Source organism: Clavelina lepadiformis, chromosome 9 (genome assembly GCF_947623445.1).
Source record: "Clavelina lepadiformis chromosome 9, kaClaLepa1.1, whole genome shotgun sequence".
Taxonomy (NCBI): Eukaryota; Metazoa; Chordata; class Ascidiacea; order Aplousobranchia; family Clavelinidae; genus Clavelina; species Clavelina lepadiformis.
In genome coordinates, this window is record NC_135248.1 from 10345109 (window position 1) to 10372334 (window position 27226).

Below are 27226 nucleotides of genomic sequence, written 5' to 3' on the forward strand. Positions count from 1 at the left end.
TACAAAAGTATAGAGTATATTTACCGCAAAAGTGACACTTTTAGAATCGCGCAAACATAAATGTTTCAAAATCAAATAATAATAACGGATGGAATAACGAAGATGCTTTGCGAAGCAAAAACAAGTCCAGCAAAAAGGTGGTTGTGATGAAAAGTTCTTTGTCAAAGATAAGAGTGTCCTTTGCGTAACTCGTTATAGCACAAAACTATCAGTGTACATTTTTCATAAACTTTGGGTTTTGGGAAAAAGGAAAATACATCAAACGGTTGTTGACCGTTTCTGCGGTAAGATGTAAAACTAAGATCTCTATTTAAAAAAACAGAGAGTAAATCGGTTTCAATGACAACAATACCAAGATCAAAATAACAGGTTCCCACAACAAAATCATCGCCAAATACTGCTTTTACTCAGATCTCAGCCATAAAGTTTCGTTTTGAAGTTTTTCGTTTTGAGTTTCGGCTCTTTGTCTCTTTATAAACGTTTGTCGAATCAAGTACAAAGAACAGGGACCAGAGCTCACAGAACAATCAGATAATAAATGAATCTAATTTATCTCTCCATATGATTTTCAATAACGAATAGACTCTTTAACACTACGTTGGTGATTTGTTGAATCTCATCTAAATAACATGAAGGTTGGGTGTGCTTCCAAATTTTACCTGGAAATATTTTAATAATGTAATTCTTACATATCATGTAGTGAAAAATAAACTTACTTTCAAATACCTAGGCATATCGTCACAAATGCATATGGTTACGACAATTGCAAATAAACCAAGTTTTATTTTCATCGCATAGCCTAGTTTTCGAGACTATAATACCTTCATTTTAGCGGCAGAATATGAGACCTAATTGAAAATGCTTGGCATATTTTTCAAATTTATTCAATACAATATACTAGAATGTCTAAATTAACCAAAACTCTAAAATTATCCAAAAATGTCCCAACTATTGCCTAATATTAATTTTTGCGCTGCTAATTCTTCTTGCGTGCTACAAAACTGTATATGCCAGTGTGACAGTCATTCCCATTTTGGATAATTATCAAATTAGTCTTCGTCAGGGTTTGGGTCAAAATTGATGAGAACATAATTTAGAAGTTACCAATTAATTATTAAGAACAAATCGATCGCAATTTCCTGTTGTGCTTGAGTTGTTACTTTTTGTCTGCGGTATATTTTTTCTCGACGAATTAAATTATATAGCTCTGAAACCGAGCAGTTTTTCACAATTTATTTTGCAATTTTTCCTTATTTACTCTGATACATATATCCGATCATGAAAAATGGTTTGATCATTAAACGAAACCATTGGAGGTGATGTAAATCAGACATGTTTAAATTGTCGTGTTGCCGCCGATGTTGAAATTTAATTCGTACATGCCAATGCTTAATCTGGGATGTCATATTGCATCATCATGCATATTATGAAGTAAACGCATATTTTGTTTATGCAGTACATTAAGTATCAAGAAATACCTTTGTATATAGCATATCCGTAAAGTGTTGTAAACTAACCTGTTTTGTCGGCTGTTTGACGTCAGCATTTGCAGAATAACGAACAGATTTTGACCGTTGCAAATTTTGATTGCTCTGAAAAATGTTCCTGAGTTCAGCCTCGATTATGTAATGTTAAACGTCAAATATTTCCGAAAAATATATTACAATCAAATCCTAAACATTAAAATTTTAACCAAAACCTCGTTCAAAAAATACACAAATTTACCCTGTCAGATGAAATTTTCCTTTCAAATGGAACTAACGCTCTACTGCCATGAACCGATAATTCCTGTGTGCGTAAAATCGAGCTAGGTGGCGCCTTCAATCCAATATGTTTGTCCGGGTAAGGGTTGCTAGATTTTGAAGTCTGCCTTGAGGGAAGTCTAAAGGAGGTGGCGTGGGAGTTAGTGCTAGAAGGATTCCGAGAGAGAGTTTGAGAAGGTCTGGAAGACGCTCTTCCACCGTGTAGGGAGTCATCGAAGAAGAAGGTGCAGGAGCTGCCCATGTCTGCGGTGGGAACGCTGTCTCTGCTTGGGAGCCTGGGCGGAAGCCTTGGTGGTAGACTTAAACAAAAGAAAGATATGGTGTTTTAATGCTAATTACAAAACTTAATCTTTAGAGCGCGCACATAGACAAACTCTAGGTGGTAGGTCAGTAATCACAAAATTTCAGAATATATGTTCAAGTAGGTCAAAATAGCAGGCTTCACATGCACATGCGTATAACGTTTGACGTTAATGTTGATTTTAAATTCCATTTGTTGTTTGTATAAACAATGGCACGGCGAATGTTTGACCTGAGGCAAAGTTATGAGTGCTGTATAAAGAGTGCTGTGGTTAACAATAGCTAAGTAAATTGTAATAAACGTAGGCCTAAGTGTGTGCGAAGGGTAAAGGAAACAAATAGTGAAGCAGAAAATACACCACATATATTGCCTACTTGGAAGTGGATGAGATGTTGTTGTTTCTTGTACTAGGTCTATCCAACCACGAACTTTCTGATAGATGAGTATTATGCGAAGTTCTTCTTCTTAAGTCTCCTGTGTGGTAACCGCCGTAGTTGTTAGCGGACTGACGAATGCCATCACTTGACCTCGACCTCAAAGATGGTCGCCTTCCTTGCGATTTATTACGTTCATATGGTTGAATGAAAGAACTTGTCCAGGATGTAGATCGACCCAAGCGACTGGTTTGGCGGGGCGACGGTAGGGTGAATTCTGGCGCCATGGGCTTTCCTGAGTCAAAGTTGCTGTTCGCTCTTGAAGATTTTCCACCGCTTAAAGGTTCAGTCAAATTGGGGAGGCTGCGACTCCTCTTCGATCCAAAGTGTTCATCTTCGGCAAGATAGACGGAGTAATCATTTTCAACATTGACAGGAAACCAGGTTGGCGTAGCACTTGTGGTGCTAGGACGCCGTAAGTCGGACATCACCGAAAACTGACTCGAACCAGGGTTGTATGATGGCGGTTTTGACCTTGTTGTTTCTCTCGAATTATAAACTGGGGGAGGGCAATTGGACGGCGGCGGCGGACAATAACCATAGTAGGAATAATAGCTTCCATAGTCTCCGTAAAAATAGTCACCGTAACAGGTACTGCATCGATCGTCATAGTAAATATTTTGTGCGGATGGCAACGTAGAATACTGGGACTGATAAGAGCGGTGTCGGTCGGACAAAAACTTCGACCCTGATCCTCGCGTAGAAGGCCTTTGAGCATCCGAAAGCGGCTTGTGTCGAGCAAGAAATGGACGAAGATTGGTAGGGTCATCCCTTGGTGGGAGTTTGGGATACTCCAGAGGACGCAATGGTGGGTACAACGGCTCGGCTCGAGGAGCGCGAGACGGAAGATCGGGAAAAGGGGTGGTGTCGCTGTAAATCGATGCTGTGTTAATCTTGTAGGGATTCCGATCTAAAAGAAATAATTAATCATTTGAAAAACGTCTTTGCCTTTCAAAAAAAGTTTTAAAAATCAGCAAATGTTCGTTGTCCAACTAGATGTGATAGAAGTTGACATGGTCTAGTAAATTTACAAACGATCATAATAGGCTAACATATCCTGGCTAGAATATGTTTACACAAATCCAAAACTAGTAGCCTAATTAGTAATGTAAGTTACAGCTGTGAACGTTTCTCAGCGATTGTTATTTTTCAATAAGTTATAATTTAAATCAAACAAGTCGATTTATTAATTTTTGATTTTCGGTAATGTTCATAAAATAAAAAGTCATACGAAGCCACGCAGACCCTTTTCTAACTTTCAATGTTAGATCCTCGAAGTAATCTCACCCATGGGAAATTGCTTTCTCAACGGAGGTAGGGCATTTCCTCCAAGATTTTCAAACTCGTATTGGTCTCTCATGGAAGTGATATTACTCGTTTTCGAACGTACGTCTTTGTAGGATTTTAAATATCTTTCGCAGTTTTCCGGATGTTGGTTGCACAAATCTCCTCCGAAGAGACGAAACATTTCTTCTAACGGATTGCTGGATGACTGTTCGTCGCCAAGATGCTTAAAGAACTTGGTCACGCTGTCTGGATCAACTTCAGGCTTGGAATCATCCTCTTTTTTCTTTGCAGAAGATGAAGGAGGTTTTTCAGTTTTTAAGCTGTTTGATTTTGAAGTAAAAGAATTGGAACGATGAGTGGATGTTCTGCTGTACGTTTCAGAACTTGGCACAGGAGTAAAATTGAAAGACTTTGGCAAACCTGTTGGCATAAAACTTGGCATATTACCCTACTATTTAAAACCACAGATGGTTTCATACTGATCTTGAAATCACAGCAACCACAATCTTTCTCAAAAACTTAGGCGTTATCCAATTCGTTGTTCTAATTTACCCGCTCCAGAAGATAGTGTAGAAATATCTCTGTCTCTGTCTCTGTCACTATGAAAAGAGTTCGTCAGTTCGAGGGCAGCGTCTGCTCTTTGTCTTAAAGCTTCGACCTAAAATTTGTCAAGTTTTAAGAACATTTTAAACTGAACTTGAGCTGAACGATTGTATTTTCAAAGTATAGTCGTTACTTGAAATATAAAATCTAACGCGAGACTTACATTATAAAAATTTGAAAAAACAGCTTTGTTAAAAGTATAAGTATATATAGCATGCCTTGTTCTTCTTGTCGCCTACTGGAAGTCGAGGCTGAGTTTCATCAATTCTCTGATCATATACAGGTGTTTCTAAAGAAAAAAACTACCTGTCAGTTGAAAAAGATTTATCCCGGGACACGTCTAAGCTGGATCAAGAATACTGAGAGTGGTGATCAGTAACGAAGTAGTTTTACTTAAGTAGATTTCTTCTACTTTGTCTACTTACTTAACAAGTTCTGTTTATGGGTACTTTTACTTCTACTTAAGTAGTTTTTAGGCCAAAGTATCGTACTTGAGTAGGTTTACCAAATGCTGAAGTAGAACGTAGTTAGTGTTTTACAGTTTTAGTTTGAAGATAATTTGCAGTAATTTTCATTTGCGATCACATCTGCAGAAAGCGTTTATATACAGTCTACAACTTGATTTTTACGTAACAATGGTCTGGCGAAGGAAAAAAGTATGTGTAAAACTATTTAGCTTCATAAATTTATGCATTTTCCTGCACTTGTGTTGCTTTTAGCAAGCTTTTGGTAATTTGTGCTTTCACAACCTCATACTTTAGATCGATAACTACTTCTTACTTGAGAAATATGAAATGTGCTACTTTCTACTTCATACTTGATTGGTTTGCAGCAATACTTCTACTTGTAGTGAAGTAAGTTGTTTCGGGTGTAACAATACTTCTATACTTATGTAGTTACTTTGACCACCATTGAATAGTGATAAACTCATTCCATGTGCTCAATAAACAAACAAGTGACAGCACAAAACAACCTAGAAATCTTCTCACCGTCGTAAACGTTAGTTGGCGGCAGGTCGTAAACAGCAGAAGAAGACAGCGATTCTGCATCGTTGTTATGTATTTCGTCGACTGGAGAACGGCCTAAGGCAGAATCTTGAGAATGGGTGTCGTCAAAAGTTGGCCAGTTTACATAGGTACCGCCACCTGCAGTAAATGTAATGCCACCGTCGAGGGAAGGTTGGGAATTCGTCCGGCTACCCATGGACCTACTGTGAATATGATGCTTATTAAGCACGCTGTCTGAAATGTTTGCTTTTAGGTAAAGCGATGAAAACTTCTTGATAAATGTTTTAATTTGTCCACATTACATCGTAAGCCTCATTGACAAAGAAAAGATGTAATGAGCTGAATTCCATTTTTACCTCGGAACCTGCGGTCTGTTTTCATTTGGAGTCCTCAGCGTTTTTCTGAGCGTGCTGTTAGAAGATCGTCTACCTGTATTTGACGACATCATTGTCACTTGATTTACATATCACAATTTTCTCATAAAAATTAGAATCATTATCTTTAAAACCTCACTTGATTGAAGCACTGACTGCATGCTCGGAGGAGCACTCAATCCATCATTGTAAGACCCAGTTTTACCGTCACCTTTCTTAGGGTCCACCCCAACTTTTGGAGCGCTCTCGTACTTAAGAAGCCGAAGGTATGACACAAGAACTATGACTAGATATACCTACGAAAAGACATGACATGTTGTCGCTAAAAATAATTTTGAAATGCATGACAGCAGCAGGGACAGTTTCGCACCGCAAAATTTATTTCCATGGGTAAACAAAAACTTACAAAAAATATTAAGTAGATTCCGGTTAGGGCCCAAGCTTTTGGTAGATTCCCAGCTATTTCTTTGTTGTAAAAATATCGCACACTGTTGATGTTGTCGGTGCTTTGATCCCGAAATTCGTCAAATTCCAGGTAAGGCAAAATTGTGATGTAAACTGCTTCGATAATGTTGAACACAAGCCCAATAGCGGTCAAAACCGACCAAACAATCACAGCTCGTCGCATTTTTTTATAATGCTCCTAAATTGAAGATATGAATAATTGCCATCGGATCAATCAATTACATTCTGCCGATCAATCAAACCAGGTCAATAACGTATAATTTTAAAAGTGGTCAAAGTGGTACGACAATTAAACTTAGTGGATTGATTTAATAGGAATTGAACAAATGTCGAAGTTAAATACGTTTTACAATCTAAATACTGTTTGTTTATTTCACAGTATATAATAATATTTTGCTACGTCTGCATAGCTATGCTACTTAAACCAATGGCGTTTAATAGTTAATGTGCTTCAAAAAATTTATAACTAATTTGCTAACAAAAGTTTTAGATTTGCTCAAAACGACTTAAATTTGACGCAAAAGTAAAGTTATGTTGCGTATTCTGTGAAAGCACAGTGGTAGGCTATATTGGTAAAAGCAGAAAGGGGTCTTCCTGCAACATATTTAATGAGCCTGAAAACCCAACCTAATAGAACCATCACGCTGATCCGCTCTTGTATACTACATCAGCCGGATCATGCACAAATTGTTATGCATTCGTAGAATATTTACCTTTTGACCAAACACACACGAAGCTAGAAGAAGCACGATTGCTCCCAGCATTGAAAGAGAGGCAAATGCCATTCCTCCAATTAGGATAATGTTCCAGAGATTTTTATAAATAATTGCATCCGAATTCCAGATGAATTCAGGTCTTTCTTTTGTACTTCTCTTAAACTCTTCGACTCGATATACTAAAAATCCAACACAAAATCCCTGAAAAAAAAACATTAAGAATTTCACATCTGTGCTATAAGATTAATTACTTAATAGTAAATAAATTCAACAAACGAACTTAAAGCCAACCATAATATACACACTATGTACAAGATCCCCGTAGACAAACTTCCAGCACCGAGACTGCAAAATCCACAGCAAGAATAGACGATGGGTTTATGACTTGGATTTTCCTTAAACCATGGTCTATCAAAACTTTCTTCATCTACATCAATAATGGAAGACCCTCCAAAGCTAACGGAACCCAGGCTTTCATCGCGTGGAGGTAAAGTGGAATGGGATTCTTTGGCGGTCTTTCGTCTATCACGAGATCTTCCTCTTTCGCTAGATCCTACACTTCCTCTTGAGACTCCTGCTTCCGATAAGTCTCTTGTTGAACTTGTTTCCGATAGACCGCTTGCATTTGACGTGCTCCTTCCTGATATCCGACTCTCTATGGAAGCGGTTCTACTGGTATTGGTTTTTTCACTCCCTTTTGAGTTTCTTTTCCCGCTCTTCAGACCCTTAGAAGATTTTCCGCGCTTTTTCCTTTTTCCTCTTGTCTTTGATGTACTTTTCGACGAAGCATCGCGCTTTCGTTTTACTTTCTTCTTTACTTTCGGATCAAACTCTTTAACTACTTCTTTCTTTTTCTTCTTTTTCATTGTTAATTTCATACTTCCGGTTGTTAATGGTGTTACCTATTCATAACCTTAACTTAAACGAATGCTAACCTCCTATAAAAGGATATACCATACAGTTTTCATAATGAATGGTTAAATGAAAAGCACTACTAGCCTGTGACAACTGTAAGTTGTGATCCAAAATCCACCTTCCAGTCGTATTTAAGAAAATCCGTCTAATCCAAACTCAAAGAACGTATCTGGTTTGGTCCTGAACTATACTGTATAACCTACAAGCTTAGTTTTTTTCAATATGCTATCTTTGTAACAAAGTGGTAAAGATTAATTATTATAGGAATTCTCAACCACGTAACATAGTGTGTTACCAACATATAATTGCATAGCAATTACGTGACGAAAGCAAATTATAATCACACAAGCTCATCAACTGACGTGGCTCCTTAAACAAACTTGAATATCAAAAATAAGATTAAAAAATCGCTTATGCCCAAAAATCTGACAATCCTGAAAAATATCGTAACAAAGCCGCAGTCACAAGCCATGCTGACTAGCCATCATCAAAGTCTATTACTTTTTCTTCCAACATTTGAAAACCCAAAGGTTTTCTTTGAATAATTGAAACTGACAAGCCTGTGTCACATAGTCTAAGTAAGGGTAAACTTGCTTTTTATTTGCTGATGCAGATATTCAGCAATCAGTGTATAATTTCCGTCACCTTCAAAGTTTATGCTTTTGTCTTGGACTAAACTCGACATGCATACTTTTATAAAGTGTTTTGACGACTTAATAAGCTACTCTGAGAATTAAGAAACTATATTCCGTTCACATATGGCAATTATAACCCATAAAAAGCTATCTGTCCTGTACCTACATTTTACTTAAAGCTTTCGTCACACATAGAAATGTTTGTTATTACCTACAGTTTTGCGGTGATAAATTTCAAGTTATTATGCTTTGATACCGTTACCGTCTGACAAAACCAGACTTTCAACTTCGAAGTAATCAAAGGTAACATGAACAACGAGACACGTGTTTTCTCTTTACTGTATTTTGCCTCGGGCGACTAGGAAGGTTTACAACAAAAATGGCACTTGATAATGACTCTTATTTTTATGCCTTTGAAAACAATAAGACTTGTCCGTCAGTCTATCAAATCGTTTGTTCTTTTCGTTAAACCGTTCTTGACTAAATAAAAATTCTGCCTACTTTTCACGGCATAAGTATGTCATGGGACCACTGATTTCTACTACATTGTAAGTTAATTATTTTTTGCAAGCAAATGTCATGTCAATCGGTTATGTTCGTTGACGTAGCAGTAAAACCAATGCTGGGGTCACAATATGGGCCCTGTTTGGTACCCAGCGATGCTGCTGTTGTAATATCCTTGACCAAGGTATGAACGACGCCTTCTCCTATTCATTGGTCCTGGTAAACATTTCAAAATTCAAGCAACAAGAATAAAAAAAATAAAATAAAGATCGAAACTTGCACAAAACCTAGCTTCGTAAACGAATCTCGAAAAATTATGAATCATCGCTGAGTTGAGTCGTTCAAAATTTTTACTCAGTCCGAGGATAAATTTTCTGATAACATGTCTTGCAGTATTGTATTAAAAGGCTTTGTTCACACTTAAGCCTACAGTTAATTCTCAATCTTTTTCAAAATGCGTTTTAGCAAATATTTCATCACAAACTGTTTCTACCAAATCTGTGTATTGCAAAAATTCTACCCAAATAAGATCAAAAATTGAAGAAACACTGATATTAAAAAGTTGGTTGTCAAAATCTAAACGCCAAAATCATTTGCGCTAGTCAGAAGACCAGAGATGAGAGATTTGTAATTACTGCAGCACAAAAACGTACGTAACATTGCTTCTCTGGCAAAATTACCGAAGTTTTAACAATATTGTGTTAAAATTTTGTGTCATGGATCATCAGCGTTTGACTGAACTTTTTGTTTCTTTTTGGCTCGAATCTCGTTCAGCGTTTCCTCGATGGAACGCTGATCCCGCTTATTACGACTGGGCACTGTAAAAATCACAATAAGCAATAAAAAAATTACACTCAGCGACTGGTACAAACCAACAAAACAGGTGAGGTTTCGCAGATATACCCATTCCGAAAGATTTGTTAGCTTCTGTCTTCCTAGCGGCATCTTTCGCGGCCGAAGTGCCTATTAAGTGGTTGTACTTGTCTTTGTAATTGGAGGTGGGTTCACTTTTCTCCAACGGTGTTGGGTTTTCATCAGCTTTTAACCGTTCTTCCTGCGCTACCTAGCGGTGATAGAATTGCGATGACAGCTTAGGTTTCACTGATGTGTTTTTCAAACATTATGTTGTCATTGATATCAAAATTACAGCTAAGGAAACTAAGGTTGATAATTTTATCTTTTCTAAAGATTATGTTTCCAAGTTTCCCATTAAATACACTACGGGATGAAGCTACAATTGATCTTTTGCGAATACCTTTTGCTGTTTCAACGCTTCTGCTTTCTCGTTGCTCCAAATTTCTCCTCTTTTGTAAGCGTCGATTTCTTCTTCACTCGGAGGATGATCTTTTTTAAACAACATCACATGCCTAACAAACATAGATATCCACTACACATACTGATAACAAGAGTTACGCAACAATGTCAACATAGACCTAACCAATGGCAAAGAAAGAACAACCAGGCATTGTTATAAAATATGAGTGCAACCAATAAAAAATACAAGAAATAAGCACTGTTTCACTGTAGATGAAGACAATATTGCAAAATCACAAACTGGCTCGAATGATATTAATTGATGAAACTACATTATGAAAAAATTAAAATGTGAAACTAGAAATTTCACTGTAGAACCTGCATTAGGGAGTGGACACCACTCTCCCAATAAACAACTAACTGCGACTAACATCCTTATGCATAGACAAGAGAACTCTACAATGATAAAACAAGTTAGGTGTATGCTTCAAAGGGAACCATCTGATGTTTTGTACAACTTCTTCTATAAAGCTGGCTTGTTAAGTAACACGATGCAGGTCGTGCATTTATTCAAAATATTTACAAATAGTATATTCCATTAAAGGAATTAAAAACAGTGGTCGTGGTGCTATTTTTATGCTGATTGAAAAGCACAAAATTTTAATTAAAATGTGCACCTGTCAATCATTATGATAACACTAACCCACCTGTCGTGCTCCTCTACACCAAATGCTTGTGATGTTAACCCTGCTTCCTCTGCCATTTCATGTCTGCAATAAAATCGTTAAATTTGTTTCTCTTCAACATTAAAGACAATAAAACCATAATAACCAGTCAATTAATACATCATCAAATAGTACAACTGGGTTCACAAGCGTACTTTGTATTTCATTTTATACACACTTGGAAAAATGTAAATTAATTATTATCTATTATATGCCAAATGTGCAAGTTTAACTAAAGTAGCCTTTCAAAATCATACGTCACAACTAATGAAAAAATTTACACTAGGCTTCTTTCTAGCTTGTTCATTGGTTTCAAACTTTTTCTTGTTTCAGAGGAGTTTTTGGCAAAATCTGAAATCGCTGTTTGTATTTCTTTCTGAAATTTTTCTTTTTGCAACCTATTTTGCTTTTTTAGTTTTTCCAGTTTGGCTTCCTCCTCTGCAGAAATGAATAAACACAGTTTAAACATTGTTATTAAACAAAATACAATAAGTTCCATTAGAAGTACTTACAATATGCTCAACAAAGAATTATTCTTGCAAATGCTTTCCAAAACATGAACCGGATGGTAAATGCGCTGTTCTTATGGCAGATACAGGAAGGTAACCATAACTAAGTTGAAAAGGAAATCACCTTTTGCTTTTTTTCTTACACTTTCCGGCACGCTTGGAGGTTTTTCCATAGAACCAAGGATGGATCCTAGAAGGTCAGCCATTTTGCATTGAGTTGATAACAAATCTTAAAACTGTTTCCGAAAATCAAGTAAACACAACTTAAACCTGTATTAAAAAGATATTAAGGCCTCTATGAGCACAACAAAGTCTACGTAAAAATTTTTTTAGATATTGCCGAAAGCTATGAATTAATATGCCCAAAATATCTCAAATAAGCAAATTAAGTAAAATGCAGGCCCTATGGTAAGCTGTGTTTAAAAAATAACAATGTTCTGTATACATTTAACAACATTTTTCTATATAATCAAAACATAATATTTCATTAATGCAATAAACAGAATGTGACAAAAACGTTTTGATAAAAAGAAATACAAATACTTATATTTTAAAAAATTGTGCACCAAAACGTTTCATAAAAAACTTATTTTATTATACTAAATAGAGGATGTAGTCTGATATATCTTACCAACTGCATTGCTTTCATGATATGTATGTGCTGCATACAATACTCTTTTCGAAAGCATATTTCAGTAACCAAATACTTTTCAAAAAACACTCCTTTCCACTCCAGAAGTTAAAAAAAATTAGTTGATTTATAATGTTGATTCTTTGCATAATGACAAGTATTTTTTATTCTGTTTAGACCTACAAACCAATGGCAAAAAAAACATAAGTTCTATACAATTCTTTAAGTCACGTAACATTTCATAAATAAGTAAATCAAACTTTAAAAAATCAAAAATAGCGCAGAAAAAAACAATGATACTCCATACAAAATCAATCATTTGCATAATATATCACACAAAATAAAATGACACTTCTACCCACTTTGTTTGGTGATTTACATTAACAGCCTCTGAAAACAATTAATTTATACGTCAAACGCTAACTTAAGCCAAGCAAAATCAGCCTTGTAGATAATAAATAAATTTGACATTTAACAGCTCCAACAAACAAAAAATAACTAATTTTATCTTATCACAGTGTAGAAAAATTCAACATCTAATTGAAAATTTTTAAGATTCGCTGAGATCTAGAAAACACCTATATCTATCTACACAATTATTTCTTGACATATTTCAGGTGCTATCAATGATCAATTTTCTTTTCAAAATAAAATCTTGCATAACTAACGCCAAAGATATAAAGTTAATTGTTGAATGTTTGTCAAAAACTCTGCGTTATTGACTTGCAACTTACAAATATTTCAATTCTCTAGCAGCTTGAAGATTTCCAAATTTGAATTCAACTACTTATATCTTTACAAATACATATAAGCGTTAAAATTTTGTCATCAAACTACTGTATTTTACTATGATCATCTACTTTTGCTTTTACTGCTATCAAGTGCAATGTAAGTTGCGTAAGATGCATTATGGGATGTTATGCATATCTTAGAGCTTCTGGTATTTAAAGAAGCAAAATTTAAAAATAAATTATTGCAAAAGTTTACAAAAAATTATTTTTACAGAAATTGTAAACTTTTTAACGAGTCCAAGTGTTTAGGCTAATGCCTTGACGCCAAGCGTAAATATGCTGATAGGCATTGTGCTGCAAGCAACACAGAGAAAATGAATGAACTTGTTACAAAATGTACTTATCTACCTGCCTATTAAACTATCATCTAAGTCATAATAGTTCCTCTTAGAATTGGTATTTTTTCCAAATATGGATGACTCGACACTAATGGTTGCAGAAGTCTCTTTTGCATTGGAAGTGGCGGATTTTGTTCCTGCATTAATGCCCAAGCCACCAACAACTAATCTCCATGCCATGCTCAGTTTTGATGGAGATGCAGCTACGGTTTTACTGATACTTTTATTCTGAGAAACTTTTTTTGCACTGCTGCTATCACCATATGGTTTCTGAGGTCTTGAATAACTTTGCATTTCATCAAGGTAACCATTATACTCTATATCTAAACTTTTAATCTTCACTAGTATTGCTTTTAGTGCTTCTTGAAGATCTTCAATTTCAGATTCTTGTAGTGTGGAATCGGGCGATTTTGCTGACGCTACCATCAGTGCAATATCCTTTGCTTCTTCTTTGAGCTTGAGCTGTGATCTGTCGAAAGGAAAAATATCAGTGATTAACATGTTAAGTGCTGTTGGTTTTTGAAAAGTGCTTGGTTTCAGACACCGATCTTAGGTGTTAACAGTTTATGAAAATATGAAGGAAAAATGACAGTGTTTACCCCGTTGACTGCTGCGTTGTTTTTTTTAAGTTTGGTTTCAAATACCAATTTTAGGCGATCACATTTAATGAAATTTATGATTTAACATTTCTGCTGAGGTCGTACTTTCAATTGTGTTAGAAAGAAAATTTTTTCTGAATTTATTAATACTTGGTGAGTCTTAAAGAAAGCTTAATGGCCAAAGACAAATTATTTTATCATATATTAACTGGTTACTGGTCAGGCACTGACTTCATTCAGAACTTTTACATCATGCAAACTGTAGATTTTCAAACAAGTAATTTTCTGATGAGTTATGATGAAACAGTCAACTTCATGAACTGTATTCAAACACACAATTACCTGGAAGCAATGCCTATGAATAAAAAAAGGAATAACCAACCGGTCCATGCAGAACATGTCCAAAAATCCAGCTTTTGCAAAAAAAAACATAGCACGTTTGTGCCATTTTCTCAGAAAAGTCACCTCTTTGTGCGTTTTCATATTAGCGAAAATTTAGTAGCACATTTCTCATTTAAGGCAACATTGTATGTGTTTGGTGAATTTTATATAAAAAAAGAATTCAAACAAAATTAATAGCTTGAAGTAACAACACAAATCCTAATTATTCTCCCAAAGGTCAAGTATACTTAGTACACCGTATACTTAAAAAAGTAAATTAACACGTAGTAACAGATTATATGAACTGATAAAATTTTTAACAACAAAACACGTGGTTGGCAGTGAAATTCAAACCTCAAACAACTTCAAACCAGAAGACTCTTAGTTTGCGGTCAACATGTTAATAATACAAGTTTTCATGCTAGCGAGTCTATGTTTATTGTTTAGTTTTGAAAGAGCCTAACCACACACACATACACTACCTCAGATTTATTGTACACTTCCTCAGCAGTTGTGCGTGTATTAATGGATTAAAATCATTGGAAAGCTCTGGGCAATTACACTTCATTCTAATATTCAGTGCCTCAGGCAGATTTTCCTCCAAGACAACAGCTCGTCGCTCGTGGCTCGGATGTGAAGATATAAACTCTACGTCTTCGTTTGCGATTGTTTCATCTATCAAATCCACCACTCCCTGATGAATAACATTGATAGATAGTGCTTTAGATGCATAATCATGTACAGTGCACAACTGCACACAGTATTTTAAAACCAGCTTCAATGCTACATCCTACATGCTTAAGTTTATTGCTGAAACTATAGTTATTCGCAGAAAACAACTACAGAAAAATATCTCTTAATCGACTAGATAAAACTTAATAATACCGAAGAATTTTACTCAAGTCGCCATCTCCAAGGAGTAGAAAAAGTGTGGACTTGGGCAAACAGGTAACTTAGGCGAACTACACATGAATATGCACAGGCCTACACAAACTTGATAACCCTTTTTTTTGTGAAAGCTGAACACTTACAAAATGAGAAACGCAAAACAGGCTGTTCTAGGGTGCTGTACAGCAATAATCCACTCTAAAGAAGGACTATTGTCCAAAACTAAAATGATTTTTCTTTTGCCTCGAATAAATAAAATAGTGTATTCATAAACGCACATGCACAATGAGGTTATATTACTATCATGACCTTGTAATAACCATTTTAGCGGCCATGGCAGAATACCATTCCGATAATTCACTTGATTCTTCACAAAGAAACGCCGAAGAAGTTTTTAGGAAAAAGCAATTACTGCTGCAGACTTTCGCAAAATGGTCTCTTTTTTCGCAATTGTGTAGAAGTGACAATAAAAGCAGGACTTTTTAGTCTTCAATTTACGCACTTTTGGAGCGAAAGCTAGCGATCCTCCAGTTTGTAGTGTACTTTCTCTAGGTTTCACAGCGAGCAATGCTGATTGGGCCGAAGCCACCAGGTGTAGGCTGCTACTACCAGCGCCCAGCTCGATTGCAATTGAAATCGCTCTAAGTTGTCGATTAAATCAGCCGCTCGTTTTAGGTCAACATTATCTATCTCCAACAGGTGTTGACGTATAAGCGAAGAACTCACCCCATTAATAAAAGAGTCCCGTATAAGTTCGTCACGGTACTTACTTGTTGTGACTGCTTGGAAAGTACAATCCTTAGCGAGTACCTTAAGGGCACGAAGGTACTATATAAAACTTATATAGATAAACTCTTAGCGTTAAGCAGTCGACCAGCCGACACTGTGCTTACTACCAAATAACACCGTACAGATGGAAACCAACACAAAACAAAAAGTAATTAAGGCGGCATGATTATGCGCAAGGCAGAAAATTAAAACAAACGGCAAAAGGAATGTCACCACAGTTAAATCACAAAAGATCGGAGATAATAGATAGCTAGGCAAAACAACTGCTTGCAATGTAATAACACTGGCATAATTTTTAGAAGTATGACTAACTTAGGTGAATTATTTCGCTTATAATTAGAAAAAAAATGACATCAAGTTAGTCGAATAGACAAGTTAAACAAAAACACCTTAGACGAACTGGATAAAACAAAAACGGTCTCAGTTGAGACCAAATGATATGCAGTAACTTAAGCAAACTGACAACTTAGACGAGATATACGGTTCCAGTGATGTTGCTGATGCATTTTGTGTGGTTTACTTCCAAACACTGCACAATATTTTGGTCCTTGTTTAGTGAGCTGTTTCAAGCCGATTAACACAACCCTCAACGCACATAGCGTTTCTCTCTAAAAATAAGTCTAGTGTGGCGGTGATGTTGGAAAAGTATTTATCGTCGACTGAAACGAATCAAAGATCTATTCGTATCAGCACCAAACGATAAAAGTTTATCAAACAGTTGCCAATTTTTGCTTGTAACGTAGGCAAATTGCTAAAAACTAATGATTAAATAGCGATTTGAAAATCAAAATCTTCATTAAGAAATGTTGGCTCTAATTTAACTTATCCAGGGAACTAGATCATTATTTTTTACCAAAATCGAAAGGTTTTAAGGTTAAACGTATTTGGGTTCGCCGTTGTTAATATTTGTGTTTGCCCAAATCTTCCACACAGGTTATATTCGGCGAATTTATTTGGGTTTGGGATCATATCGGACTAACACATTTAACATATTAACAAATGCATGCAAAAAACATATTGATGAAGGTCCATTTAGTTCAAATTTACTCTACAGTATACCAACAGTGATTTCTTTTTCAGTAATTCAAGTGATTCAAGCTAGTAATGTTTTAAATACAGAGTCATTCCATGTATAATCAACTAATTTTTTTAAAATTTGTAACCACTACTCTTGGATTTTGATAATTTTAATATATGTTATAGACCTTGGAAAAAGCCGAAGATTAAAAAAAAATTTTGAAAATATCTCCAGGCGTTTTCGAGTTATTCAAATTTGAAATTTTCGCCACACGATGGCCTTTGGCTAGTGAGCACTGGTCACGCTTTATGATTTTCTTTAATATCTTTATTTCTGAAGGTAGAATAATGAAACAAATGTTGAATTTACCATTTTTGGGGTCAAGGAATTCATTTAAGCACATAAAAAACCTATATCACACCTCCTTCATGGAGTAAATTAAGTTTTTTCATTAATGTCAAAGTTTAAGTTTACGATGCAATTACAAAAATAGCAATCGCATTGGAAACATAATTTTTGCACTTTTGTGTAGCATGGTTCATGTATTTTCATGTATCCAAAAATTGGATACTTGTTTTTTGTTCTTTAGGAATAAAGTTGGTTTTAACAGAAAGCACGATTTTTAAGATTCTTATAAGATATAAAATGCAGATTTGAGCAATATCGTATAACTGGTCATGCATATATGCAAGGTTGCAATTCCAAGGCACCAACTGCTAGTGTTTAAAGATTATTCACCAAAAACATTAATTACTGCCTGCTAAAGGTGCACTCTGAGAGAGGTTACAGTAAATTTGACTTCCTTTTTGAACTTTAATTTTGCCTACTCCTATTTTGATTCTTATTATTTTATTATTATTATTGTTATTATTATTTTGATTTCATCTATGTATGAAAATGATGAATTTACCCGTTTAATCCCTGGAATTAAAGATTATGTAAGTGTTTTCAAAAATGTTTATAAGCAAAAGAGGCTCATTTTGTGTAATTTGAAGGAATTATATGCCACATTTTGTGAAAAATATCCCGAGCTGAAGATTGGATTCTGAAAGTCTTGTTCACTCCGTCCCAAATGGTGTGTCCCCGTATCGTCCAAAGGCAGTCATTCTGTCTGTGTGTGCATCCAACATCAAAATTCAATCCTTCTGGATGAATCTACCAACAACAATAAAACATACAAAACATTGATTGACAAAATAGTGTGCAGCACGGAGAACAAAATGTGCGTGTTGCATCGTTGTGAACAGTGTCCTGGGTTTCAAGCACTAGAAGGCTTTTTGCTTGCACAGTATGATGAGGAACTTGATGATGAAGTCCAATGCCAGCAATGGAAGTCTACAGACACGATGGATCTTATCACGGTGTTAATGATGAGATATGAATGGATTCAAGAAATTGTAAGAGTTTTGGATGATCTTACGAAGCATTCATTCATAACTAAATGCCAATCTAGATACTTAAACTCCAGAAAGAGTTCTTTAACAGATGATAATTGTGTGATTTTGCTGGATTTCGCTGAGAATTATACTTTAACAATTCAAGATGAAGTACAAAGTGGAACCAGCAGCAATGTACAATCCACCCCGCTGTTGTGCAGCAGTCATTTTGCTTTGTTTCAGATGACTTAACACATGACACAGCTTTTGTGCATGGGCTTTTGTACAAACTCACTGCATTGATTCCAAGCTTGTCCAGCACCATTACTAAAGTTGAATATTTCTCGGACGGTTGCGCTGGACAGTATAAAAATATGCTGAATTTGTGCCATCACAAGTGTGATTTCAACTTGGAAGCGTGTTGGTCCTTTTTACCGAGCAGTCACGGGAAATCTCCATGTGATGGTGTTGGAAGTACTGTTAAATGACTGGTTAAGACAGCTAGCTTACAAAGACCTACATCTGACCAGATGTGATCATGCATGTAATACACAACAGCGGGGTGGATTGTACATTGCTGCTGGTTCCACTTTGTACTTCATCTTGAATTGTTAAAGTATAATTCTCAGCGAAATCCAGCAAAATCACACAATTATCATCTGTTAAAGAACTCTTTCTGGAGTTTAAGTATCTAGATTGGCATTTAGTTATGAATGAATGCTTCGTAAGATCATCCAAAACTCTTACAATTTCTTGAATCCATTCATATCTCATCATTAACACCGTGATAAGATCCATCGTGTCTGTAGACTTCCATTGCTGGCATTGGACTTCATCATCAAGTTCCTCATCATACTGTGCAAGCAAAAAGCCTTCTAGTGCTTGAAACCCAGGACACTGTTCACAACGATGCAACACGCACATTTTGTTCTCCGTGCTGCACACTATTTTGTCAATCAATGTTTTGTATGTTTCATTGTTGTTGGTAGATTCATCCAGAAGGATTGAATTTTGATGTTGGATGCACACACAGACAGAATGACTGCCTTTGGACGATACGGGGACACACCATTTGGGACGGAGTGAACAAAACTTTCAGAATCCAATCTTCAGCTCGGGATATTTTTCACAAAATGTGGCATATAATTCCTTCAAATTACACAAAATGAGCCTCTTTTGCTTATAAACATTTTTGAAAACACTTACATAATCTTTAATTCCAGGGATTAAACGGGTAAATTCATCATTTTCATACATAGATGAAATCAAAATAATAATAACAATAATAATAATAAAATAATAAGAATCAAAATAGGAGTAGGCAAAATTAAAGTTCAAAAAGGAAGTCAAATTTACTGTAACCTCTCTCAGAGTGCACCTTTAGCAGGCAGTAATTAATGTTTTTGGTGAATAATCTTTAAACACTAGCAGTTGGTGCCTTGGAATTGCAACCTTGCATATATGCATGACCAGTTATACGATATTGCTCAAATCTGCATTTTATATCTTATAAGAATCTTAAAAATCGTGCTTGCTGTTAAAACCAACTTTATCCCTAAAGAACAAAAAACAAGTTTCCAATTTTTGGATACATGAAAATACATGAACCATGCTACACAAAAGTGCAAAAATTATGTTTCCAATGCGATTGCTATTTTTGTAATTGCATCGTAAACTTAAACTTTGACATTAATGAAAAAACTTAATTTACTCCATGAAGGAGGTGTGATATAGGTTTTTTATGTGCTTAAATGAATTCCTTGACCCCAAAAATGGTAAATTCAACATTTGTTTCATTATTCTACCTTCAGAAATAAAGATATTAAAGAAAATCATAAAGCGTGACCAGTGCTCACTAGCCAAAGGCCATCGTGTGGCGAAAATTTCAAATTTGAATAACTCGAAAACGCCTGGAGATATTTTCAAAATTTTTTTTTTAATCTTCGGCTTTTTCCAAGGTCTATAACATATATTGAAATTATCAAAATCCAAGAGTAGTGGTTACAGGGCCTGGTTGATTATACATGGAATGACTCTACAATGAAATAACAGTTTTCTCTCTATTTGCAAAATGAAGACTGACATGGCGCCATGCAGGCACAAAGATCTTCGGTTCCTTATGGTTACACATTAAAAAATACAAACTTGATATGAAACAGGTTTTTACAATACATGTATTTTAACGAAGTACCATCCAACTGGGAATACTTTGATAGGATTTTTGACCTTTATCAGCAAATAATCTGTCCCATATAGCACTCAAAGGAAACATGTAAGCTTTATTGTAGTGTTATGGGTCTGTAAACCTGTCTGAGTTACTTTGCTGTTTTCTAAATATTTTTGTTTGTTTGTTTTTTAAAAACTTCAACTGATCAAAGTAGCACCTTTTCATAAATCATTGAATTTTTTAAAATATCACAGCAACCTCCTCAAAGAGGCTCCAGTAACTTTGTATCTGCCACTTTCCAAACGTTGACCTCATACAGTGACTGTTATACCACCGGTTTTCATTAAAGTTTAGATCAAGTCTAATAACAAGAAATATATGTGTACACAGTCAAGCTACATAGCCATTGTTGAGTATTTCTGAGTGAAATACAACATCACAACCATAAAATTGTTTTATGCTGCATACCACTCAGACCACACAACATCAAAAATTAAGCCAGCTCTTTTGTGCAAACATGGTTCGGCCAATTTTCCCACAATGTCATTAAATACTACAAACCTGATGAAGCAAGCTTATGTTTGCGAAAGCTCCTGTACAAGAATTTAAAAAAAATAGGTAGACTGGGTCAATTTTAATGATTAAAATATTTCTAACATGACTAGACCATGTTTTCTCCAACTGTGAACTTACAGCAATAAGCGAACATTTCCAAGCCTAACTACAGCCAACAAACCAAACAAGGTCACTAGCATTGTCAAACAACTAAGCATTCAAACAAAACAAAGCCATAGTGATATCATAAACATGAATCTGACTTAACATACGCTGGGATTCCACTGTTGGTAGCTTATTAGAGGGCTAAGGTAATGCCAATTATACTTTAGGTGGAGACAAATTTTACTTTAAGTAACAACTTTGCAACTACTTGGTACTTAATTGCATTTGTCGAATCATCTTGGCTGCTGCTCTAAAAATGCAGTTACATTAAAGAATCCTTCCAACATTACTGTTTATCAAAACTGCATCATTCTCGTTGCCCTAAGCTACAGAAGAATTCTTCCATTACATAAGCTGACTTAGGACAGCAATATAACCTAGCTTTGGGCTATACATAAGTTTGAAAGTGAAAGTATACCGAATGGAGCATTACCTTTTTATATGGTACATGACGTAGCAGGTAAAGGACTTAGTGGTGCGAAACACGTTATTAAAATAACATCCTTAAATGAATGAAAGGAGGAATGTGCAATACTGTTAAGTGTTGTGCATGAATAAAACAAAACATTTTCAAACAGATACTTTATATTTGGCAAGACGAAAAAAACCTTTGCGTTTGAAAACCTCTGACAGGAAAAAAATAATTTTAAGAAATTGGAGTGTCAGCATATTTAACACTTAACGATGTGGTTGGTTTGTGGTTTTTAACAATGACAATGCAATACTGGTTATAAAAACATGAAAGCAATATTACTTTAAGCAATGTAACGTAACAAAGCTATTTTACACCACAACAGGTAAAGATACAACATACTATATATGTGGAGTAGTTGTAAACGACTGAACCAATAAAAGTAAATAAAATTACATAGATTTAATAAGGCAATTTACAACAAGAAGACAATTAATTTAATATAGCAAGTTAAAAAGAAATTTTATCGTAATGGAATTGAACAATTCTTTACAACCATAGTTTACTTACTTTAAATGCCATTTTATCCCATAGCAAAACACTCCATCTTGGGTCAAAACATGCTTTTGAAGCAAGAGTTGTACCAACGATATCAGCTTCCATCTCAAGCTCTCTGCTGTATGGTAAGTTAAATCCCAATTCAAATATTAATGGGTATAAATAATGCTGGATTGAATGTGCAATGAAAGCAATAAAATCTTCAAAAAAGAACCAAATAAATGCGAGTACTGGAATCATCAGGAGCTCACCAAAAACGACAAAACTTTGCTGTTCCTGAAATGGTAATTAATCATAGAAGCTTTACTCAATAACATATTTTTGGTCAAGTTCAATAGCACAACACAACAGCAATACAGTACACAAATAGTCTATTAAGTATAATGTAATATAGAATCTATCATACTTAACAGCCCATAAATGTAATAGCCTATTAAAATTTTAAACCTAATCAGAGAATAAAAACAGTATGTTCAAAATAAAACAAATTATGTATAAAATAGTTGTAAAATTGTTGTAAAAGTAGGCTATGTAATTTTGTAATTTAATCAGTTAACCTATAGTCTGGGAGACCAGACAGGTCATCATGCAATTTTGATACCATATATGTGTGACTGGTATATTATAATTGTTAGACAAGTCTAACCTGAACATGCCCAAGTATGGCATGTGCCATTTCATGCCCAACGACCATTGCCAATTCCTCCCATGCAGTCATAAGCTTTATCATTCCAGTAAAAATATATATTTCCCCACTTGGTAGAACAAAGGCATTGTGCATATCGGGATCATCCACTACATTCAATTTCCAGTCCAATGTCTTAACAATGTCAATATCTTGATTGTTGTTAATTAATGCTTCGACAATGTTGCGACAGGCCAAGTATACAGGATGCTCATGGTCTAAGAATTTAGTACGATATTGCTGCAATAGCTGCTTGTTGTCCATATCAGACAGAATTATAACTTGATCTTTGGTAAACGAAATCCAACGCTTTCGTCCAGTGATAGGACAGGTGTCATAATGCTCATAGGAATAGTAAGCTACTATCATTGACACAATTAGAAAAAAGCTAAGTAGAAGTTTGTGTTTTGATATTTGTCTTTGAACGTTTTCAGGCAATCTTCCATGTAGCTTACGAAATGATCTCCCAAATATTATAGAAAATCCTTTTAAGATTTTAGCGCCTTTCAGCTTGAAGAAGAACAGAACAATCGGATTTACGTTTCTTCTCTGTGAAAGTTGGAATGATCTGCATAAAACTCTGTGGAACTTTAAAATGTACTGATTTCTTCTTGGCAACACAAAGCATTTGTACTGATTTGAATAACAACGACGAGGTATTAAATTGACATACTTATCTGCAACTTGCTTCGGAGCAACATAACGCTGTACAAAGTGAAAACATCTTGTATTCAACCTTGTGAAGGACCGGTGTACAGCAGCAAGGTTGACAACATATTTTGCTAGTGAAAGTGTATGCATTACCAGAAGTTCAGCTTAGTCTGTAATATAGCATACAATAACAAACTAATGACATGTTGAACACAGGTAACCTGCCAAATTATGTAAGGAATCATTGGGCCTTAGGCCTAGTTTCTTACTGTACTAATTATACAACAACATCAGATTATGAACGCACAATCAGCATTTTTGATCCTTTCAAATTGCTGCTGGGAGGTAGTATAAGCTGGCTATACTGAAATTGGCATCCAACAAAAATTTATGCCAGCTGTTAAAATGGTTTAATGCTATTATTAACCTGTCAATGCTAATCTATATTGAAACAATATGTATATTTCAAAAATCCGCCAACTTCAAAAATCATAACATGGTCATATTGGAAAGTTTGTTAAGTATGCAGTGCATGCGGGGAATTATAATAATTTAATTAATTGCAAATATAATAGCTATTGTTTATTTTGCTGCACGGGGGATTTCTCACCCACCAACAGCAAACTTTCCAATCCTATAAAGCATCGAAGTTTACATCCACCAACATTCCCCGACATGAATATTGCATTTAGGCTAATTTTTTGTTGGAAATCTTCCGTGAAAAGACTTTAGATTCCAGTCTGTAAAGCTGGTAAGTTACCAGCTTACTGGCAACTATATAATTGATTAACTAAATAAATAACCTTTAGAAGCCTTATTACAGCACTGAGAATAAGATATAGTGTGTTCTTCTTAACCTATTGTCTGAATGTTAAAGCACCTATTTTTTTGCTATTTAATAACATTTCTTTGTTCTTTTGAAAATAGGTCTAACCTATACCCAGCATGAAGGTCATTTCTTATAGGTAATGTATAAAAATGGTTTGTAAATAATATTATTTGAAGCCCTGGTCTGTCGCAGCTGTGTGTAGTGTTATGTGTCTATGGTGTTGTGTGTATGATTTCTATAGGTACGAGCTTCACATCTGTATATAAACGATACACGTGTTTGGAGGACAGAAAGTCCTTGACCAGTAATAAAGTTGTTGTGTGCAATCTTTGTCTGCGACGCGAAAAAAGCTACATGGTGTCAGAATCAACCAATCAATTTATCATTTTATTTTTCGTCAAAAGCGAGGTGGGGATGAAAAATCAAGCCAGATGTTAATAACACGCGCCAATGAACAGGAAAAAGTGACAAAGTCAAAAGGTTTAAAACGTGCTCAAGCGAAAATTAAGCAGGCGAGAAGGTGGAGTGTTCAAACAACTGATGAATGAAAATTGCTAGAATGCTGTATGGTGATTGTAATAGTGAATTGTAATAATTTATATAATTGGCGTTTTAATAAGCAATTGTGTGTTCTCTGGCTAGAGAAAAATATGACTTTAAAAAATGCACGTGTTGGGTTCGGGGCTATACAAATCTGTCCCGTTTAACTATGACACGTATCCGTGTAGTAGAGTAAACTGCTTTTCAAGTGCTTGTAGTACGTAGAGTGCTACAAATTTAGAAGTGTTCTAGTTCTCTGACGTTGATAGTGTTTTCAAGTAATTGCTACTGGTCAGAAAGAAGCTATTTTATGACATGATCGATATCTACAACTTGTGGCCTCAGCTGATTGGCTATATCAAAAAGGATAAAGAGAACTGATGTGGGTTTAATCGCTCTCTCCTGATAAAAATCTCCATTTTTATAATCTGGTTTTATAAAAGGTTTCTAAAGTGTGTTTGTAGAAATGACATGATAGTTTCTTTTGATGTAATTGCGACTACATTTTGGAATATAAGAATTTGGACTTTTTAAACGTTGTGCTGACTTAAAGAAACAAAAAGAGATAGCTATAAGCAACAGAGTCAAAAAGTAAATAGACAAAAGGAGTTGTAAATGAACCATTAAAGTTTTTGGCTTTATGTCATCCCAAAACATCATTCCTCAGCCCTCTTCCCAACAATCTGGTGACAATATTGCTCGTTGCAAGATGGAAACTTCTCTGATACATCGATAATGATGTAGGCCTACGGAAAAAGATGCTAATGCTGTCCAATAGATGGTAGTGCTTAAAGGTATACCCTGTTGGTCCGAAGCTGAATACTTGAGTGACGTTGGTGGTGACGTTTTAATCTAGTAACTGTTTTCAGTCTTTTATCTTGAAAACATTTAGGCTAAAAGCGATCTGCAGTAATGGCAGTAAATATCGGAAATAGTTATGTAATGAGTGTTAAAAATATACAATTTAAAAATTAAACAGACAGAAGTAGGACTCAAACGCTCAGAAACAAATGTCTGTTCAAATCTTTCCGCCTGAATGCTTTGATTTCAGTGCACCAGACGACAGACGAGTGGAACAAGTGAATTCGTCGATTCGGAAGGTAATTACCACGAGTCACAAGAGAAACAGGTAAATATTTTACCATATCTTTTGGGAATCAAGGGTGACGATATTTTATCTTTGTTTCATCTATTTATATAGCCTAAGGTCGTAAAAGAGTGCTTCGATCAATATTTTAATCTGTGTTGTAACTTTATTTATGAACGTGCCGTCTTTAATAAACGAGTGCGGTTGTTCCATGAACCAGTAGAGGAATTCATTACTTTTTTGCACATTTTTTCAAAAAGTTGTAATTATGGAGCCCATCGTGACGAAATGATTAGGGATAGGATTGTAGTAGGTATTTTAGACTTAAGTTTATCTGAACGCTTGCGAATGCACTCAGATCTGACGTCAGAAAATGTAATTAAGATTGTTCGCAACGCCGAGTCTATCCGGAATCAGCAAAAATCTCTGTGTACGCCGGATAGACGTTTAGAGGTCCATAATATTCGCGAAACTACTGCAGAAGACCAACAACTTTCACAAGAAATTGACTTGCATGTTGATACTGTGAGGAAGTCCTTACCATGATCAACCTAACTGCTGGAGGAAATTCGGAAGGTACTTTCATCCGATGGTATAGCTCAGCAGGCAATCAGGTTTTGCAAAACCTAATGGCCGTCGAACGTTTACTATACTTGGTTCCGTTTAAACGTATTTCGAGTGAGCTGTCTATTGAACAAGGACTGCTATTACGAGGCAATCGCCTTTACATTCCGCCAGTTTTACGCAACGAGATACTTTCCAAAATTCACGAAGGTCACCAAGGCATTTTTAAATGTTGGGCTCTTGCAAGATCCAGTGCATGGTGACCTGGACTAAATGAAAAAGTAGAAGCTTTCGTAACAAACTGCCCTGTTTGCGCAAAACACCGTCGTACCCATACAAAACCGATAATCAGCGCGGACCTTTCTAAATATCCTTGGCAAAAAGTTGCAAGTGATATATTTCAATTCGATAACCGTAAGCACCTGCTAGTAATAGACTAATTTTCCAGGTATATCGATTTAGTTTTACTGAGACCCAACACCACCCCCGAAAACGTAATCATTCATCTGAAATCTATCTTCACCCGTCACGAGATACCAGAAGAGCTGTTCTCCGATAACGGGCCACAGTATTCGTCATTCAAAATTCTTGAGTTTGCGAAAACGTATGAGTGTTGTCATTCTACCAATAGTCCTCACTATCCCCAGAGCAATGGAGAGGCTGAACGAGGCGTTCAAACAATCAAAAGCCTTCCAATGAAATCGAAAGAT

General features: G+C 35.5%; 3 protein-coding genes and 1 long non-coding RNA gene across 5 annotated transcripts; 1 reads left to right on the plus strand and 3 right to left on the minus strand.

Moving 5' to 3' along the window:
- Window positions 1–9354, minus strand: LOC143471342 (uncharacterized). 2 transcript variants are annotated; one of them, XM_076969799.1, is made up of 14 exons: window positions 7950–9354; window positions 7256–7852; window positions 6948–7151; window positions 6176–6412; window positions 5909–6065; window positions 5752–5824; window positions 5378–5598; window positions 4607–4677; window positions 4338–4443; window positions 3786–4205; window positions 2439–3408; window positions 1726–2062; window positions 1518–1592; window positions 1–659 (listed from the first exon to the last, which is right to left on the minus strand). In XM_076969799.1, exons 2-14 carry the CDS (start codon window positions 7826–7828, stop codon window positions 621–623), a joined length of 3483 nt encoding a protein of 1160 aa, XP_076825914.1. In that variant the 5' UTR covers window positions 7829–7852; window positions 7950–9354; the 3' UTR covers window positions 1–620. The 2 variants fall into 2 exon arrangements, with proteins under 2 accessions (XP_076825914.1, XP_076825913.1); XM_076969798.1 differs by lacking the exon at window positions 7950–9354 and having other exon boundaries at window positions 7256–7915.
- A 136-nt stretch (window positions 9355–9490) lies between these two features.
- Window positions 9491–11761, minus strand: LOC143471344 (sperm-associated antigen 7 homolog). The gene is made up of 6 exons (XM_076969801.1): window positions 11617–11761; window positions 11265–11421; window positions 10966–11028; window positions 10260–10371; window positions 9908–10067; window positions 9491–9822 (listed from the first exon to the last, which is right to left on the minus strand). Exons 1-6 carry the CDS (start codon window positions 11696–11698, stop codon window positions 9719–9721), a joined length of 678 nt encoding a protein of 225 aa, XP_076825916.1. The 5' UTR covers window positions 11699–11761; the 3' UTR covers window positions 9491–9718.
- A 1-nt stretch (window position 11762) lies between these two features.
- Window positions 11763–23727, minus strand: LOC143471343 (metalloendopeptidase OMA1, mitochondrial-like). The gene is made up of 4 exons (XM_076969800.1): window positions 22807–23727; window positions 22173–22436; window positions 14715–14926; window positions 11763–13721 (listed from the first exon to the last, which is right to left on the minus strand). Exons 1-4 carry the CDS (start codon window positions 23644–23646, stop codon window positions 13259–13261), a joined length of 1779 nt encoding a protein of 592 aa, XP_076825915.1. The 5' UTR covers window positions 23647–23727; the 3' UTR covers window positions 11763–13258.
- Window positions 23725–25989, plus strand: LOC143471345 (uncharacterized). Its single transcript, XR_013119540.1, has 4 exons — window positions 23725–24247; window positions 24424–24461; window positions 24730–25659; window positions 25845–25989. It is a non-coding gene; the product is annotated as an uncharacterized LOC143471345 (long non-coding RNA).
- Window positions 25990–27226: the final 1237 nt, after the last annotated feature.